Source organism: Mastomys coucha, unplaced genomic scaffold, assembly GCF_008632895.1.
Source record: "Mastomys coucha isolate ucsf_1 unplaced genomic scaffold, UCSF_Mcou_1 pScaffold18, whole genome shotgun sequence".
NCBI classification, from domain to species: domain Eukaryota; kingdom Metazoa; phylum Chordata; class Mammalia; order Rodentia; family Muridae; genus Mastomys; species Mastomys coucha.
Genome location: NW_022196900.1, coordinates 111,390,900 through 111,407,289, shown reverse-complemented (window position 1 = coordinate 111,407,289; position 16,390 = coordinate 111,390,900). Strand labels below are relative to the sequence as shown.

The window sequence follows — 16,390 nt, the reverse complement described above, 5'->3', positions numbered from 1 at the left end:
AGAAATCCACCTGCCTCTGCCTCCCAAGTGCTGGGATTAAAGGCGTGTGCCACCACCACCCGGCTACTTCTTTTTCTTTCTTTTTCTTTCTCTTTCTCTTTTTCTCTCTTTCTTTCTTTCTCTCTTTTTCTCTTTCTCTGTCTCTCTCTTTTTCTTTCTCTTTTTTCTCTCTCTTTTTCTTTCTTTCTCTTTCTCTTTCCTTTTCTTCTATCTTTCTCTCTTTCCTTCTTTTTTCTCTCTTTCACTCGTTCTCTCTTCCTCTTTTTCTGTTCCTCTTTCTTTTGCCTTTTCTCTTTCTATTTCTCTCTCTTCCTTTCTCTCTTTTTCTTTCTTTCTCTTTCCCTCTCTTTCTCCTTCTCTCTCTCTCTCTCTCATTTTCTTTCTCTCTCTCTATTTTTCTCTCTTTCTCTTTGAGGGCTGAACCTAGGGCCTTGGGAGTGCTAGGCAAGTGATGTACCATTAAACTACACTTCCAGATTTTCCCCCATCTGCCTTTTAAATTGACTTTGAGATAAGATCTTACTAAGTTGCCCAGACTGGCCTCAAATTTGTGTTTCTCCTCCTGTAAGTAGCTAGGATTACAACCATGTACCATAGCACCTGACAGGAGCCACCCTTCTTGACTGGTACACATCTACACCCTTTGTAGTTAACTCATAACCAAAACATGATATATGCTTGTAAATTGTTTTATAGGGGCTGGTGAGATGGCTCAGCGGGTAAGAGCAACGTCTGCTCTTCCAAAGGTCATGAGTTCAAATCCCAGCAACCACATGGTGGCTCACAACCACCCAAAATGAAATCTGACGCCCTCTTCTGGTGCGTCTGAAGACAGCTACAGTGTACTCATTTACAATAATAATTCTTTTAAAAAAATTATTTTATAATATGTTTACAAAGCCACAAGAGGACCCAGTAAGACTCAGGTTCAGATGTGAGTGTCCCCAAGTCCAGGGCCCTGTCCCAGATAAGTCAATGCTCACTTTGGGGCAGTAGAAGAAGAGGAAAAGGATGGGTCTCACAGCCCCTCTTACAGTGATGCTATCTCCAGGGCCTAGCTCAGCCATGAGAAAGATTCCCAGACGAAGCCTGGAGGAGAGAAGGCCAATGGGCCTGCTCTGTTTGCTAGGGTGTGGGATTGATCCTGGCTGGGATCTGAGCAGCACAGCAGTGCCCAGGCATCAAGCTGGCTGAAAGGTTAGGAGAGGGAGGGCCTCCCAGAGTGAGGTCATGGGCATCCCACCATGGGGCATACAACATGGATGCTGAGAGCTCTCTATTGGACCAGGAGTGAAGTCCTTCCAGCTGGAGTATCTTTATTCTCAGGCTGCAAGTGTGTAGTCCCAGGGCCCTGGGAGCCTCCCAGGCAGGGACCTCCAGCCCCTCCTGAGAGCCTACCTGGCCCCAGCTCTGCTGCCGAGTCAGCCATAAGCCACTGTTGAATTCTGACCCTGGTAGGCTCTCTGGCCTGTGCTCCACAGGTGTGACCTAGTTCATCTTTGCCTATGATTGGCACGTCATGATTAAGGCATGTACCAGGTGACATGCAGTGGTCTGTCACCAACTTCCAACACTTTTGCAAACACCGATATTCCCACTTACAGATAAAGCAACTCAGACGCAGAAAGTACTAGTACATAGTGTGCTCATGATCCCATAGCATAGAGGACAGGAAATTAAAGGTATTCTTCCAGGCTCCAAAGCCTATGCCCCCGTGTCCCAGCTTCTAGAGTCTACAGAAGTCAGGATGGGTCTCAATGCTGCCTCCTAGTGCCAGTCAAGAAAAGAGCACCTGCAGGTTGTCTCTCTCCCCACCACCCCAAGTCACCTTCTGGGGCTCCCTTTCCCTTCACAGGGTAGACAACAGGGCCTGAACCCCTTGAAGTGAATGGGGTAGGCATCAGGATCTGGCTCCCTCACTCAGGCAGGCCCAGCAGCGGCAATGACAGATCCAAGCCACCGAGGTAGCTGGCCCAGAAAAGGCAAACACTAATTACAGAGCCAATAAACATGGCTGCTGAGCCGTTACCTGGTGCCAGCCTGCTTCCCTCTCCCAGGGGGCCTGTGACACTTCTCAGGCAGGGAGGGGCAAGGGGCAGGGAAGAGTAGCTGTGGGCAGGAGGCTACGGAGGAGGAGGAGGAGCAGGCTTGCCGGTAGCAGAGATAGCATGGGCAATGTAAGTGGCCCCTCACCCTGACCTGCTCCCAGCAGGAGGGGCAGGCCTGCACCTCGAGGCCCCACTGGTGGGAGGGAGGATGAAAGACTTGGCAGCCTCAGCTGGCACATCCCATCTAGGGCCCAGCCTTTTCCCCCACCCCCCATCACCATTAGGCGGTGCACTGGCCTTGGGTAGGCAGCTCAAGCAAGTTAGGTTGCAGCCGGGCAATGGGAGTTTAGTGCATCCTTCCTCTTCCTGCAGTAGCAGCCCCTGGGGTCCTTTGCCCACAGATGCATAGGAGAGAGGGCCTTCTGCCCTCTGATTAGAGGAGAGAGACAGGTTGCATCCCTTTGGGGTACAGGCTAGACCCTCTTTCCCAAGTGTCCACTTTCCTGAACATGAGGAGAGCCAGGTGGGCGGTTCTCTGAGGCCTGAAATATACCTGGGAGCGTCTGCTCCTGACTCCTGTTCTAAGAAGAAGCAGAAATGGTGCAGAAATCAGGAAGTGGCTCGGCAGTTTGCTGGAGAGGATGCCTGATAGGAGCCCTGGCCTGGAGGTTATCCTCACAGGACCCTGGAGCCCAACATCTACCTCCTTTTCCCTCAGAGCTTGGAACACCGAGTCCTGTCCCGGGATCCATCCATGGACCTGGAGGCAAAGCAGCCGGACTCCGGCATGTGTTCGCCCAACACCACCATGTCGGTCCAGCCGCTGACCTTTGACCTTGGCTCACCCACCAGCACGCTCTCCAACTATGACTCCTGCTCCTCCAGTCACTCCAGCAGCAAGGGGCAGCAGTTGACTCGAGGTAAGTGGATGGTCGAGTCAAACCCAGGGCCATTCTGTCTGTCTGTCGTCTGCTCCAGTTGATGTCTTAACGTGGAGGGGGATGCACGTGAACTTGTCCATCCCAATAGCTCCCTGCCACAAAACCCGCATGTGCCCAACACATGACTCGGTGATCTCGGTTCTAAGCTACCAAACTCAAAGATGCACATGTGGACAGGTGTGCAGAGTATACATGTAAGCATGCACAAGCACAGGTACACGCTTATACTGGTAATATGCATATGTACACCTATATTGCACAAACAGAAGCCTTCCATTTCCCTATTACAAACATGGACACCCACACTCGGAGTCACCCAGTCCAACACAGACACATGTAAATACAAGGTTAAAGACACACAGAACAAAAGCCCTCACACAGAGGCAGGCATGTGTGTACACACTGACCACACCCTGAACAGGAGTCCAACCACCTGCAGTGTCTGCTTCCCACCACCAGGTGGCCCAAAGAGTTGGCTGAGTGTAGCCATCTAGACTCCTGCCCTGCCTGACCCTTGCCAGGTGGTCCTCCTCCATAGGACCCTGGAACCCAAAACTTCCTAAAGTGTCCCCTTGAAACCTGGAAGCATCACCCTCCTGCCTGCTGGGGAGGCCACAGCAAGCCACACCAGCGGTGGCCCCAGTTTGCCTTGCCACTGGATAAGCTGTATGCAACTGAGACAGCTTGGATCTGGGGTATATTCTGCAAACTTTTTTTTTTCAAAGATTTATTTATTTATTTTATGTATGTGAGTACACACTGTAGCTGTACAGATAGTTGTGAGCCTTCATCTGGTTGTTGGGAATTGACATTTAGGACCTCTGCTCGCTTCGGCCCACCCTGCTCGCTCAGTCCCTGCTCGCTCTGGTCCAAAGATTATTTATTACTGTAAAAAGTACAATGTAGCTGTCTTCAGACGCACCAGAAGAGGGCATCAGATCTCATCATGGGTGGTTGTGAGCCACCATGTGGTTGCTGGGACTTGAACTCAGGACTTTTGGAAGATGTTCTTATCCGCTGAGCCATCTCACTAGCCCACATTCTGCAAACTTAAACATTCTGTTTGTTCTTCTGCCTCGCGCGCCTCTAGGGGTCTCGGGTGCAAGAGCTGCAGAATTACAGAGCTACATGGACATGCTGAACCCAGAGCCGAGCTCACCTCGGAGCAAGCTGGGGAAGGTACCACCACCACCACCTCCACCAAGCTTCCCACCACCACCACCACCACCCGCAGACACCCGGCTGCCCCCACCTCCACCGGGCTACCCAGCCCCCAATCCCCCTGTGGGGATGCATTTGGATAACATTTACATGCAGACCAAGAACAAGCTTCGCCATGTGGAAGTGGATTCGCTCAAGAAAGAGGTAGGTAGAAAGCTCGCCTTATTGGCTAGCAGTAGGACTGGGCTGACTGGGGACGGGGCCAATGGGGAACTGGCCTGGTTGACTTGTGGTCACAAATGGGGCTTCCTGGGCCCAAGGTAAGTTTGAGAACTGGATGTCCTAGCCAAGGTCCATGAAAGCTGAAGGCTGACCATTGGAGATGGTATAGGGGACAAAGTCGCCATTATAGTCAACTATAAGGAGTTGAGGCTGAAGGAACGCAGACCCAGTTAGTCAGGCCTACTGAGGAGCTGTGGTGCATCCTGCACAGAGTGTCAAGGCTACCCTGGAGTTAGCTGAAAAGGATTGCAGATACTGTGAACACTCTTAGTAAAGGGCTCAGGTAGGAAAAGTACCCTAAGGACACTTGAACCAGGTCATGGTGGCACTCGCCTCTAATCCTGGCTCTGGGGAGGTAGAGGCAAGGCTAGCCTGCTCTACAGAGTGAGTTCCAGGACAGCCAAGGCTATACAGAGAAACCCTGTCTCAAAAGGTTTTTCTCCAATGCTAACTGCCCTTCCCACCCTATAACTCCAGGGTGGGTTGAGGAGGAGTTCCCATGTAAGAAGAAGGGACCCCTTTGGAAGGGGTGGATCGATGTGAGGGACTAGAACATCCAAGGCTGGAGCAGGGGAGCAAAGGAGGGTCAGGTGTGATAGCAGGGCTCGTCAGAGGGAGAGGAGAGGGGACAACTCAAGAGCACAGGTGGCCAGGTGTAGGGTGGCAAACCCATAAAGTCTTGCCAGAGCCCAGACCTTGCAATTCTCTCCCCAGCCCAAGGCATGCCACCCTGAGGTGGAGCTGAGAGATCAGTTTGCACAGGTGAGCCAGGTCACAAGGCCATGGGGCGGAGGCGGTATGGGAGGGACGGCTTTCAGGGGACTCCACACCACTCTTTTCCTGCCCTTCAGAGCACCAAGCTCTCCCAGATTTTTTTTTTTTTCCTTCTGGAGGAGAGATAAAAACCCGGACAGAAATTGTAGGGGTGGTGGAGGCTATCCTGCTTTCGAAGCCTGGCACAGCATATGGGCTTGCCCCAAGCCCTGCCCACTCCCCAACACTGGGCCTGAGTGCCAGGCCTTCCCCTTGCCCCTGTGTGGTGTGTTCATGCAGAAGTGCAGGCGCTAATAGGCTCCACAAAGGGCCCTTTGTGTGCAGTTGCGTCCCTTGCCCCCTCAGGCGTGGGTGACTAAACTGTCGGTTAGAACTGGGTTGAGGGGGGTACACCTCCGTGGCTCTAGTGGGTGCCGAAGGGGTTGGCTGACCCAGAAAACAAATCCGGCGTGTCGTGTTTCCTGTCACGTGAACCTTGTGCAGTGGGGACCAGGGTCTGAGGCCACAGAGACACACGAGCGTGGGTCGGGGTTAGGGGACAGCCCCCACCTGGTCATTTGGTCTTTAGCCACACCACCTCTTCTCCCTCGCTCAGCGCAGGCCTTAGCGGGGAGCAACGGAGCGAGAAGTGGTTTTGTCACCGGAGCCCACCCGGCCACACTTGAAACTTGAGGCCTGGGCCCGGGTGTGGTGTCGTTTACATGGATAGCGATGGGTTCCAGATGCGGGAGGGAAAGGCCAGGGCGCGACCTGGAATGGAGGGGTGGGTGGACAAAAATGAGCAGTTTCACTGTCCGAGGTCAGGCCCTCTTGCGGTCCCGGCAAACGACCGAGGGCGGGGAGGCTGAAGGTAGGGTACACCGGACTAGCGGCAGAAGGAGTGCAGGGGGCGGAGCCGCCCCTGGCCGGTGGCAGAGCAGTGGGGCTCCGTGACACCCCTGCCTGCTTGGGGGTTAAGCCTGGGATTGGCGGACCCTGGGTGATGTCAGGCCGACTGAGCTCATAGGCGGGCAGCGTGCGGGCCGGGCTGTAACCTGAGAGGAAGGATCAGGTAACGCAGGTGTCGGGTCCGTGCCGCCCCCGCCGCCAGGTGCACAGCGGGGGCCACCGGAACAGTCGCAGGTAGGAGCAGCCCCAGGCTGTGGGCCCCGAGCAAGCAGAAGCCTCCCTGGGTACCAGCTATAGACAGGGGCCCCTCCAGGCCGCGACCCCCGACAGAAAGGCTTCGAGGCGCCTCGCGCGCGCTCACGCGCGGCCGGTGGAGCAGCTAGCAGGGTGCAGCCGAGCCCTCGGGGCGGGCTAAGTGGGAGCAGTTCCAGCGCAGGCTCCCCCTGGCGTCCAGGCTGGGCTACCCCGCCCTTGGGTCCGCCCCTTCTGGCCTCCGTAGGGGCCCCTGTGCCCTTGGCCCTAACCCAGACCCCTCCCTGTGAGCCGGCCCTTTCGCCAAGGTCCCCTCGACCCCTGCCCCATCCACGGAGAACCAGGGGGGGAGCCAGGGACGCGGCCAGCTGCGTCCCCCCTACGAAGGCCGAGGGCCGCGAGCCCCCCCAAGCAAAGAGCTGGGAGGGAGGCTCGAGGGGGCATCCGGGCCAAGAGCATCATCCGCCACTGTCTTCCCTCAGCCGAGCTCCGGCGACGGCCACTCGGGGCTGCTCAGGCAGGACTCGGGGCTGCTCAGGCAGGACTCGGGGCTGCGCGGGCACATCACCGGACTGAGCAGGCAGGACGCGGACCGCAAACAGCGCTCGTTCTGTAAACAGCCCAGCACGGGGGACTACTACCGCCAGCTGGGCCGCCGCCTGGGGGAGCCGCTGGCCGCACGCCCGGGCATGGCCCACAGCGAGGAGGTGCGTGTCCACCAGCCCGCACCCGCGGGCTGCTCCGGACCCAGCCGGGTCTCACACTCCTCACTCTCCGGCCCTTCTGCTCCCCCGCAGGCGGCGCTGCTCCCCGGGAACCACGTGCACAACGGCTGCTCGGCGAACTCCAAAGCGTCCAGGGAGCTGCCGCCGCCACCGCCGCCGCCGCCGCTGCCCGAGGCCCTGAGTTCGCCGCCACCCGCCCCACCTTTGCCCATCGACGGCGCGGGCGCAGCCTGCGGGCAGCGTCGTTCCTCGTCTTCTACTGGCAGTGAGTAGGGGCGGGATGCAGGGGTGGGGGCGGCGCCAGCTGCAAAGGGGGAGGGAAACTAGAGACCGCCCCCTCCCCAGCTGCGACGCCCCTGGTCCTTCTTCCTTCTTCCGGGCTCTTTTTTTCCAGACCCTACCCTGTTGATGATGCGGGGAGCAAAGTTTTGAGTTGCTTCGGTCCCACGGCAGGACTGGGCTGAGTGTGGCTTTTGGCGAGGCACCTGCCCTTTCAGGGCCTTCTCTTTTTTTAGCTAGCGAGGCTCTGGTGGCAGATGTTTCTGAGCAACCTGCGGGAGGGACAGAGGGCTCCTGTGCCCTGCATCTTCAGTCTCTCTAACTCTTGTTCCTTCGAGCTAAGCACACTCCCTGAGCTTTTCTCAGCCGACTCTTACTGATCAGCTGTGCTTGGCTGAGGAAGACTAAAGTCCAGGCGGCAACAACCCATCACGATTTCCTTTCCTTAGGCTCTCTCTCTCTCTCTCTGTCTCTTTCTCTCTGTCTCTCTCTCTCTCTCTGTCTCTCTCTCTCTCTCTGTCTCTCTCTCTCTCTGTCTCTCTCTCTCTCCCTCTGTGTGTGTGTGTGTGTGTGTGTGTTGATTGTGGAAGACAACTCAGGGTCCCCTTCGAGCCTGCTAGGCACATTCTCCACTACTGGGCTTCGCATCCTTGTTTACAAGTTAAACTGGAGCCCTGGATTGCTGGACACTGCTTTCTGCCAGGGATTCTGGAAGGTTCTGGTCCTCCCATCCTAGTGAGGCCCGGCTCAGTGCGGAAACCGTACTCGATGGTTCCAGCCCAAGCTGCATATTTCTCTGACCAGGCTCAGAGCAGCTCCTATGGAGCCTATAGTCGCCTGCCCACTCCTGGCTGAGCTTCTGGAAAGCCCTCCTCCGTCTGTCCCCAGCATGACAGAATTCTCCTTCCTCTGAAGACTGCAGTAGGGACAAAAGGAAAATAGACTCTGGCTGCTCCAGCCAACCTCAGGGTTAAGATGGCCTCCCTTAGAGGTCTAGATGGACCACCCTTGTGGGGCCCCAGAGTGGCCTGAGCCAGGGTCACAAGGGCAGTTGAGCTCCACCCCTCTTCTCCCCCTCCTGCCCTCCCTGGCCCTCTTGCTGTCCCTGATTCACCCCAACCCCCCCTTCCTCTAACTTCTCTGTCAATTCTCTCCTCTCCGTTCCTAGAAGTGAGAGTCCTGAGACACAGGAAGAGTGAGTAGCTGGGCCGCTGGCGGGCTCCAGGCTGAGGCTGAGGCATGGGGCGGGGGAGGTGGCTTGCCCAGAAAACGAGGCAGAATGGGTCTGGGACTGAGGAAAGGGCTTGCTAGGGGCCAACAGGTGAAAGGACCTGATACCCTGAACACCCACCCTCGGCATCACAGCATCCAGCGCCAGGCTTCCAGCACGCTATCCTCCTCTTTGGGTTGTGCTCTGGGTCACCAGCCCTGGTATCTAAGGGCCTTTAGTATAACTTTATTCTTACCCGGATCTGGGGCACCAAAACCCTCCCCAAGTACTCCTCCGCCATCCATTCACCTCCGCCAGCCCTGCTGGGAAATGCAAACTCTGCCCAGGTATTTGCATGCCTTTGGCCTGGCCCTTCTCCCTGTGCCCTCTCCCAGTCCTCAGTAAGCTCCTCCTACCAAGGTCCCCCAGGGCCACGCAGTTGCTTTGCCATAAATGTATGCTCCTCCGCTTGCAGTCAGTATGTCTTGCTGTCTGTCTGTGGGTGTGGAGCCAGGGAAGGTCCAGCTGGGTGGCACGCCAGGGTCCTGAGTCTTATGGCCTTGGAGGCTCCAGCTGGCTCAGTCCAAGGGTCACTGGCTTTGCTGATGAAGGGAGAGGGCCATAGGGAGACTCCGCCCTAGTGAGGCTGAGCCAGAAAACCCAGGACAAAGGTTGGGTGGCTAGCTGGGTCCGTGCTTTGGAGCTGGGCAGTCGATGGTGGGCAGACATCTGCTGGAGTCCCCACGGCTGGCCCAAGAGCCACCATGAATTCCCAGGGGCCTCTAGGTGGGGGCCGTATGCCCAGTGAGTAAGACCTGGTCGGGTCACCATGGACTGGGAGCTGATGGCCCACCTTTGGGTGCCCTGAAAGCTACCTTCCATATCCCAGGATCTGGAGAGCTTCCTCTGGGCCCAAAGGTGGGCCCCTCCCATCTGGCTTGGAGAGGGGGTCTTGGGGGCAGGAGGGAAACGTGAATGGTACCCTTCCCTCAACTGAGCACCTCTTTTCCTGTGAGCAGGCACCAAATCTTTCAACATGATGTCCCCAACGGGTGATAACTCAGAGCTGCTGGCTGAGATAAAGGCAGGCAAGAGCCTGAAGCCAACACCGCAGAGCAAGGGACTGACAACAGTGTTCTCGGGCAGTGGGCAGCCAGCCGCCCAGGTAGGCACTGGCCGGGTGCCCCGCCCGGGCTCCCAGTGCCTGCCCAGTGCTCAGCCCTACTGCTTCTCCCGGCAGCCTGAGTCACCCCAGCCTCCCGTGTCACCTGCGCCATCTCGGGCTTGGAGCCACACCCCACCAGCCTCTGGGCCTCAGCCACTGCTCAATGGCAGCATAGTGCCAGCACCACCTGCCACCCCAGCACCAGGAGTACATCTGGACGTGGAGTCCCTCATCCCCTCACTTGATGAGCAGGGCCGGCCCATCCCGGAGTGGAAGCGCCAGGTGATGGTCCGAAAGATGCAGCAGAAGATGCAGGAGGAAGAGGAACAGCGGAGGAAGGTGGGTGGGCATGGCTTCCTAGACAGCCCTAGGGTCTGCACTAAGCCTGTCTCCTATGTCACCTTGAGGCCTTTTTTGATCCTTTGACCTCCAGCAAAGCCCATTAACCTTGGAGAAAAGCAGGAATATAAGCTACCACCCTCCATATACTGATCTCAGTCCTCCTACTGTTAGTGGTCCCTTGGAGTGAGCTGTCAGTGTTTATCAAACTCTGATGCACCTTCGAGTCACTAGGGGCCTTATTAAAGAGTATATTGTGCTTTGGGGGTAAAGGTTGAGATCCTGCATTTCTAACGAGCTCCTGGGTGGATCCACATGGAGCGGCCAAAAGAGGCCTTTGCATCCAGACTGACTTGAGCTCTGTCCTGGTTCAGCCACTCTCCAGCTGCTGAGCCTTGTTCAGCCCTAAGTCCCACATCTGGAAGGTGGTTTGGTCATCCAACAAATGTTCCCCGACTGCCACGTACTGTACTAAGGTTGTGTCCTCTGAGGGTTCACAATGAACATACCAATGCCTGCTATCTGTGTGTGTGTGTGTGTGTGTGTGTGTGTAACCAGCAAGTGTCTCTAAGATGTGACAGTGACAACTTGGGGTCACAGAAAATTGAGCTTTATAAGACACTAGGTGGCTGGGCGGTGGTGGCACACACCTTTAATCCCAGCACTTGGGAGGCAGAGGCAGGCAGATTTCTGAATTCGAGGCCAGCCTGGTCTACAGAGTGAGTTCCAGGACAGCCAGGGCTATACAGAGAAACCCTGTCTCGAGAAACCTAAAAAAAAAAAAAAGGCACTGGGTGGGTCTAGGGTCACAGAAAATTGAGCTTTATAAGACACTGGGTGGGTCAGGAACACAGCAGACTTAGGTACCAATCGACCAACCGGTTGACAGCTGTGGGTTGGGGGTGGTGACAGGGTAGAAGGTGGTGATATAGTAGCCCAGGGTGAGATGGGAATGGGAGACACACAAGAGCACATTAGGAAGAGTATGGAGTGAGGAGAGAGGCGGCAGGAAGGATGGGTTGGTTTCGAAGTCACAATGGATGTGTCTCTGGGGTGACCCTGGAGTGTGTGGTAGCTAGTGTGAGTCAGGATGCATGTTTGTGCTAGCTGCCTGGAAGGGATTCGGCCCCTGAGAATGCTGGGGGTAGTCACTGGGGAAGTGGGGTCAACTGTAACTTTAGTCTCTTTAAGAGTAGAATAGGATGGGGAGGAGGGCGAGGGGAGAGGCAGAAAGACAGAGAAAGAGACAGAGAGACAGAGGGGGACGCTTTCATCTGGGCATGTGACACACTGACCCCTGGACTAGGCGGGACCTGGACCACAGAAAGCCTGAGAAAGGCTTTGTGATCTGGTGACAAGAAAGGAGCGCTGGGGCCTGGCTTAGAAATAGCAGGCTGTGGATCAGTTAGGGGAAGGCCTCTGTGCCTCTCACAGCTTCGACGCCTTTCGCATGTTCTTTGGGTGGTGTAATGAGCGACCAAGTGGAGACCCGGTCTGCAGGCCCGCTTTCCCTGCCTCAGGCAGCACCGCAGCCCCAGCCAGTGCCCTCTACCAGCAACCACAGTGAACACTGCTCAGAGTCGGGAGCCGAAGCCTTACTGCAGTACAATCTCTCCGCCAGCCAGGCGGTCAGTCCTTGCAAACGCAGCCCAACGGAGCCATTACACCACCCAGGACTAGCAAAAGGTCGCCGGCTTGGCTCTGCTGCGGGAGCTGGGCCAGAGGGAGACGCGCCCCTCCCCTCTTTTGTCTTCCCCGCATTAGCTAACCGCTGCCAGCTCCTGTTGCTATCCCCCGGAGGGCTGGAGGTATTCCCGCGAACACAACGCCATCCTGGGACCTTTTGGTGAACTCATGACTGAGGCCGACATCCTTCGCATCGAGCAGCAAATTGAGAACCTGCAGGTGTTGCACAAGGCAAAGAAGCTGGAGGCTCGCCTGGAGCAGCTAGAACTGGAGTTGGAGCAGCTGCTACCGATTTCGGCTGCCTTGTCGGCTCCGCGCTTCACCGTCGACCCACGCCGCATGCACGGCCACGCGGCCAACCTGCCTGCCTGGTGCAGCAAGATCTCCACGCTTCTCAAAAGCATGGCCACGTTGTTGGCCGCGCTGGGCGGACGGCCCGCGCATCTGGCGGAGCTGCTAGCTGCAGACACTGGCCAACCGCTGGCGCCGCTGCCAGACGCACCCTCAAGGCCCGGACCTCTCTGTCTGGGACGTTCTCATTCGCTCAGCTGGTGCCGGGAAGCGGTGGCACGGGAGATCCTCGAATGTGGCGTCTCGGTGCAGGACCTCCGCACCGCTTACGAACGGCGCACCCAGGGCGCAGCGCCCACGCCAAGCCTGCGCCGCAAGCTCCCTCAGCCCGCCAGCACCCCGGACCGGGAGCCCATCCTCGAAGAGGACTACGTGGCAGTCGGTTCCAGTGAGCCGAGAGCCGCCATCGCCAATGGCCTGTGGGCTTCAGAGGAGCCCCTGGACACTCTGGACTCGTCGGAGCCATGGCACCAGGAGGAAGCTCTTCTGGAGCCTGAGCAGTTAGCTAGCAGGCCGCCGCTCTCCACCGAGCTGCCTGGCGTCCAGGATTACATCGACATGCGCAAGGAGCGCATCGTCTACCTCTTCCTGGAGCACTGGCGCAAGTGGACCTTCCAAGGACCGGGGCGTCATGCCCAAGCGCGCCTGCGCAGACTGCTGCCCCGGGTTGTGGCCTCCGGCGCCGGTCCCCTCCCAGAGGAAGAAGACATTCTCCAGCAGCAACCAGCGCATGAGGACTCGGACCGTAGCCCTGAAGAGCGGCTGCTACAGTTGCTAAAGCAGCGTCAGATGGTGGGCAAACTGCTGGGCCGCTGGAGGAGCCTGCTAAGGCAGGTGCCAGCGCGCCAGGCACCCGGCCGGGAGCTTACCCATGGTCTGTACTGGCCCGAACACTTCCTGCCACCACTCGACGGCGGCGCTCCGCGGAGCTACGACAGTCTCACCCTGGATCTCTTCATGTTAGGCTACTTCCAGCTGCTGGAGATGGGACTGAGCCGAGAGGAACGGAAATTCCGTCACCTGCTGTGCTACGAGATGTTCGACCGTCTGGGCAGCCACCCGTGGGAGCTTATCCGCCGGTTCCACCGTGCAGTGCTTGAAGAGGTGGAGGCCGGTACACGTAGCTGGGACGATGGCTTCGAAGACCTCAGGCGCCAATTCTTCGGAGACAGCCCCGAGCCTGAGCCGGCTCTAGAAGAGACCCAAGAGGAGGAGGAGGAAGAAGGGGAGGAGAAGGAACAAGACCAGGAGGGAGAGGAGGAGGAGGAAGAGAAGGAGGAAGAAGAGAAGGAAAAATTGGAGGAGGAAGAAGAGAAGAGAGAGGAAGAGAAAGACAGGAAGAAGACAGGGGAGGAGGGAGAGGGAGAGAGGGAGGAAAGAGAGAAGGAGCTCACCGAAGAATCCGCTCCATCACAGGACCCACCGGAGGACTTGTCAGAGGACCCAACCCCTGCACTGCCTCCCGCTGCACCTCCCCCAACCTCAGACCTGCCTAGTTCAGAACCCCCAACTGAGGAGCCCTTGGAGCTGGTTTCTGAGATGGGAGAATTCAGTAATGAGGCCATTTGCCGCTATATTGACCGGAGCTTCTCCTTTTGGAAGGAGAAGGAGGCAGAACTCTTTGACATCTGACCGCAAATATAGAGTTTAGTGTTGTGCCTGGATGCCTGTCTGACATCTAGAGGCCAGAATCAGACAGAAGCAGGTTTCAAGAAGTCTGCTTCTGTAGGACCTTTGTAGTCCCTAGGAGGGAGGAAGTGAGCCGGCTGTGAGCTTGGGGGGTGGGAGTGGGGGACAGACCAGGTATTCTCTCTTCGAAGCCAGACAACAGAAGCGTTCTGAGTTAAGGGACTCTGGGTTCCCTGAGGCAGTGAGGGTTCTATCTCTCCATCTCTAGGTTTTGCTACCCCTGTGGTCACCTGTGCAGTGTTCTGTGTGGTGTGTGATGTGCACAGACCCCCTTCTCTTCTGTAACGTGGAAGGAATAAAACACTGTTGTAGGCCGTGTCGCTACCCCCTCCCCATGTCATTATAGCCTCATAGTTGTGAAACACCCCCGTGCCACTAAGAAAGGAGCAAGCGTGCGTCCTCCACAGGGGAGCCAGAGGCAGCCTGGGCCTTCCTGAGCTGACCAAGTATGTGGTCCAAGTCTACATCTGCTTAGAGGAAATGCTGGAAGGCAGATCTGGGGCCATCTAGGCACCTGCTTTGTGGGAAACCAGGGCTTGTCTTCCTTTTCACCTCCTCTGATCTCTGTGGCAAACTGGATGGGGGGTCACTGACAGCAGGAGGCCCTGTCTACACAGGCTGTCACCAAGCACCCTTATCAGATTGCACCATAGGAGGCCATTAAAAAAAAAAAAGATCTTTTCTTGCAAAGACATGTATATTCTGCTGTTCCTGAATTCTGCCCATCCTCTGGGTTGGGTTTGCATGCCTCCAGCGTGGGAATCTCAGGCCACACTGGTCCTGAAGCTGTGGTTCTGTTTCAGGAGGAAGAGGAGGAGGCCCGGCTGGCCAACCTGCCTGCCTGGAGACGAGACATTCTTCGGAAGAAGCTGGAGGAGGAGAGGTGAGTGCAGGAGACTGCTTGGCGTCCTGTCTTGACTGTCTTGGAGGGTGTGCGACCACCTAACACTGTCTCTTTCTCTTTCCAGGGAGCAGAAGCGGTAAGTGCGGTCCTGGCTCAAACCTGCCACCTCTTCCCACACCCAGCCCCCTTCCCACACCCAGCCCCAGAGGCTTGTCCCCTTGCTTCTTCACCAGCCCATTACTTCAGATCTCTTACCATAACCTTTCAGCTCCCAATAATGACACAAGACCCTTAATTATTTAGCACCTGTCCCTCAAACCCTAGCTCTGATGCTCTGATTACATTCTTAAGTTACCTGGACCCCGTCTCCTAGCAACCTAGCATTTCACCAACTGGGTTAGCACATCCCTATGAGCCCCTTGGTAGGTATAGGCAGGAGGATTAGGAGTTCAAGATCATCCTTGGCTCACAGTCACTTCACAGTTCACCCAACCTACGTGTGACCTTATCTCAAAAACCCAAACCAAAACAAAAAGCCCTGTCCATCGTACACTGCTGGGTTTTCCTTTTAAATTCTGTGTCTGTGTGGACAGGAGTGTAGGAGTGCAGGTGCCTGTGGAGGTCAGAGTATCAGATCCTGGAGCTGGAGTGGTAATGAGCCACCCAATGTGGGTGCTGGGAATCGAACTTGTGTCTTTTGGAAAGTAGTATACAATCTTAACACCCGAGCCATCTCTCCAGCCGCAAGTACAGTTCTAGGGCCAATAAACTCGATCATCCATGTGTTCCTTTCAACTGAACTTCTGTACACAGGAATCTAGCCTGGTGTTGTCATATAGAAATATAGTGTGCCCACATATATAATTTTAAAGATTTGTTTATGTATCTTATGTATGAGAGTACACTGTCACTCTCTTCAGACACACCAGAAGAGGGCATCGGATCCCATTACAGATAGTTGTGAGCTATCACGTGGTTGCTGGGATTTGAACTCAGGACCTTTGGAAGAACAGTCAGTGCCCTTAACTGCTGAGCCATCTCTCCAGCCCACATTTGTAATTTGAAACGTTGTAGTAGCCATATTGAGAAAAATTTAAAAGATATAGGTAAGTTTAATTTTACTACTTTTAACCCAGTGTATGAAAACTGTTATTTCAGCATTTCAAAATGAATGGTCCTGAGGAGCTAGGAGTGTGGCTCCGTCGGTAGTGTGCTGGCCTAGCATACTGGGAGCCTGGCTTCAGTCCCTAGTATCACAGAACTCTGGAGTTGTGGGCTAGAGGGATGGCTCGGTGCTTAGAAACACTTACTCTCTTCCAGAGGACTAAGGTTCAACTTCCGGCAGCCACAGGGAGCTCAAAAACATATGTAACTCCAGTTCTAAAGGATTCAGTGCCTCCTTAGGCACGAGGCACATATGTGCTGTACAGATGTGCGTGCAGGCAGACACCCGCACACATTCAACTAAATGAAACTGAAGACAAAGGGACCAGAACAAAACCCCTGGAGTGGTGGCTAAGTGTGTAATTCCAGCACGCAGGAGTTCAGAGTCAGCCTTGTCCACACAGCAGGCTTGAAGCTAGCCTGCAGTACATCAAGACCCCTCCCATCTCCCTCTCTCTCTCTCTCTCTCTCTCTGTCTCTCTCTCCCTGTCTTTCTCTCTCTGTCTCTCTCCCTCTCTGTCTACATCAAGACCCCTCCCATCTTCCTCTCTCTCTCTCTGTCTCTCTCTCCCTGCTTCTCTCTGTCTCTCTC

The 16,390-nt window shown here is 55.9% G+C and overlaps 1 protein-coding gene across 4 annotated transcripts in view; it reads left to right on the top strand.

Annotated features, from left to right (window-relative positions):
• Espn (espin) overlaps positions 1-16,390 on the top strand; it is a 33,870-nt gene that overhangs the window by 15,529 nt on the left and 1,951 nt on the right. The window contains exons 6-14 of one of the 4 annotated variants that reach the window (XM_031379614.1): positions 2,767-2,968; positions 4,080-4,354; positions 5,147-5,194; positions 6,829-7,053; positions 7,144-7,336; positions 9,580-9,725; positions 9,801-10,064; positions 14,594-14,673; positions 14,759-14,770. In XM_031379614.1, the coding sequence (XP_031235474.1) occupies positions 2,767-2,968; positions 4,080-4,354; positions 5,147-5,194; positions 6,829-7,053; positions 7,144-7,336; positions 9,580-9,725; positions 9,801-10,064; positions 14,594-14,673; positions 14,759-14,770 (1,445 nt within the window). Of the gene's footprint in view, positions 1-2,766; positions 2,969-4,079; positions 4,355-5,146; positions 5,195-6,828; positions 7,337-9,579; positions 9,726-9,800; positions 10,065-14,593; positions 14,674-14,758; positions 14,771-16,390 lie in introns of all 4 variants that reach the window. The other 3 variants (XM_031379615.1, XM_031379612.1, XM_031379613.1) reach the window with 3 other exon arrangements.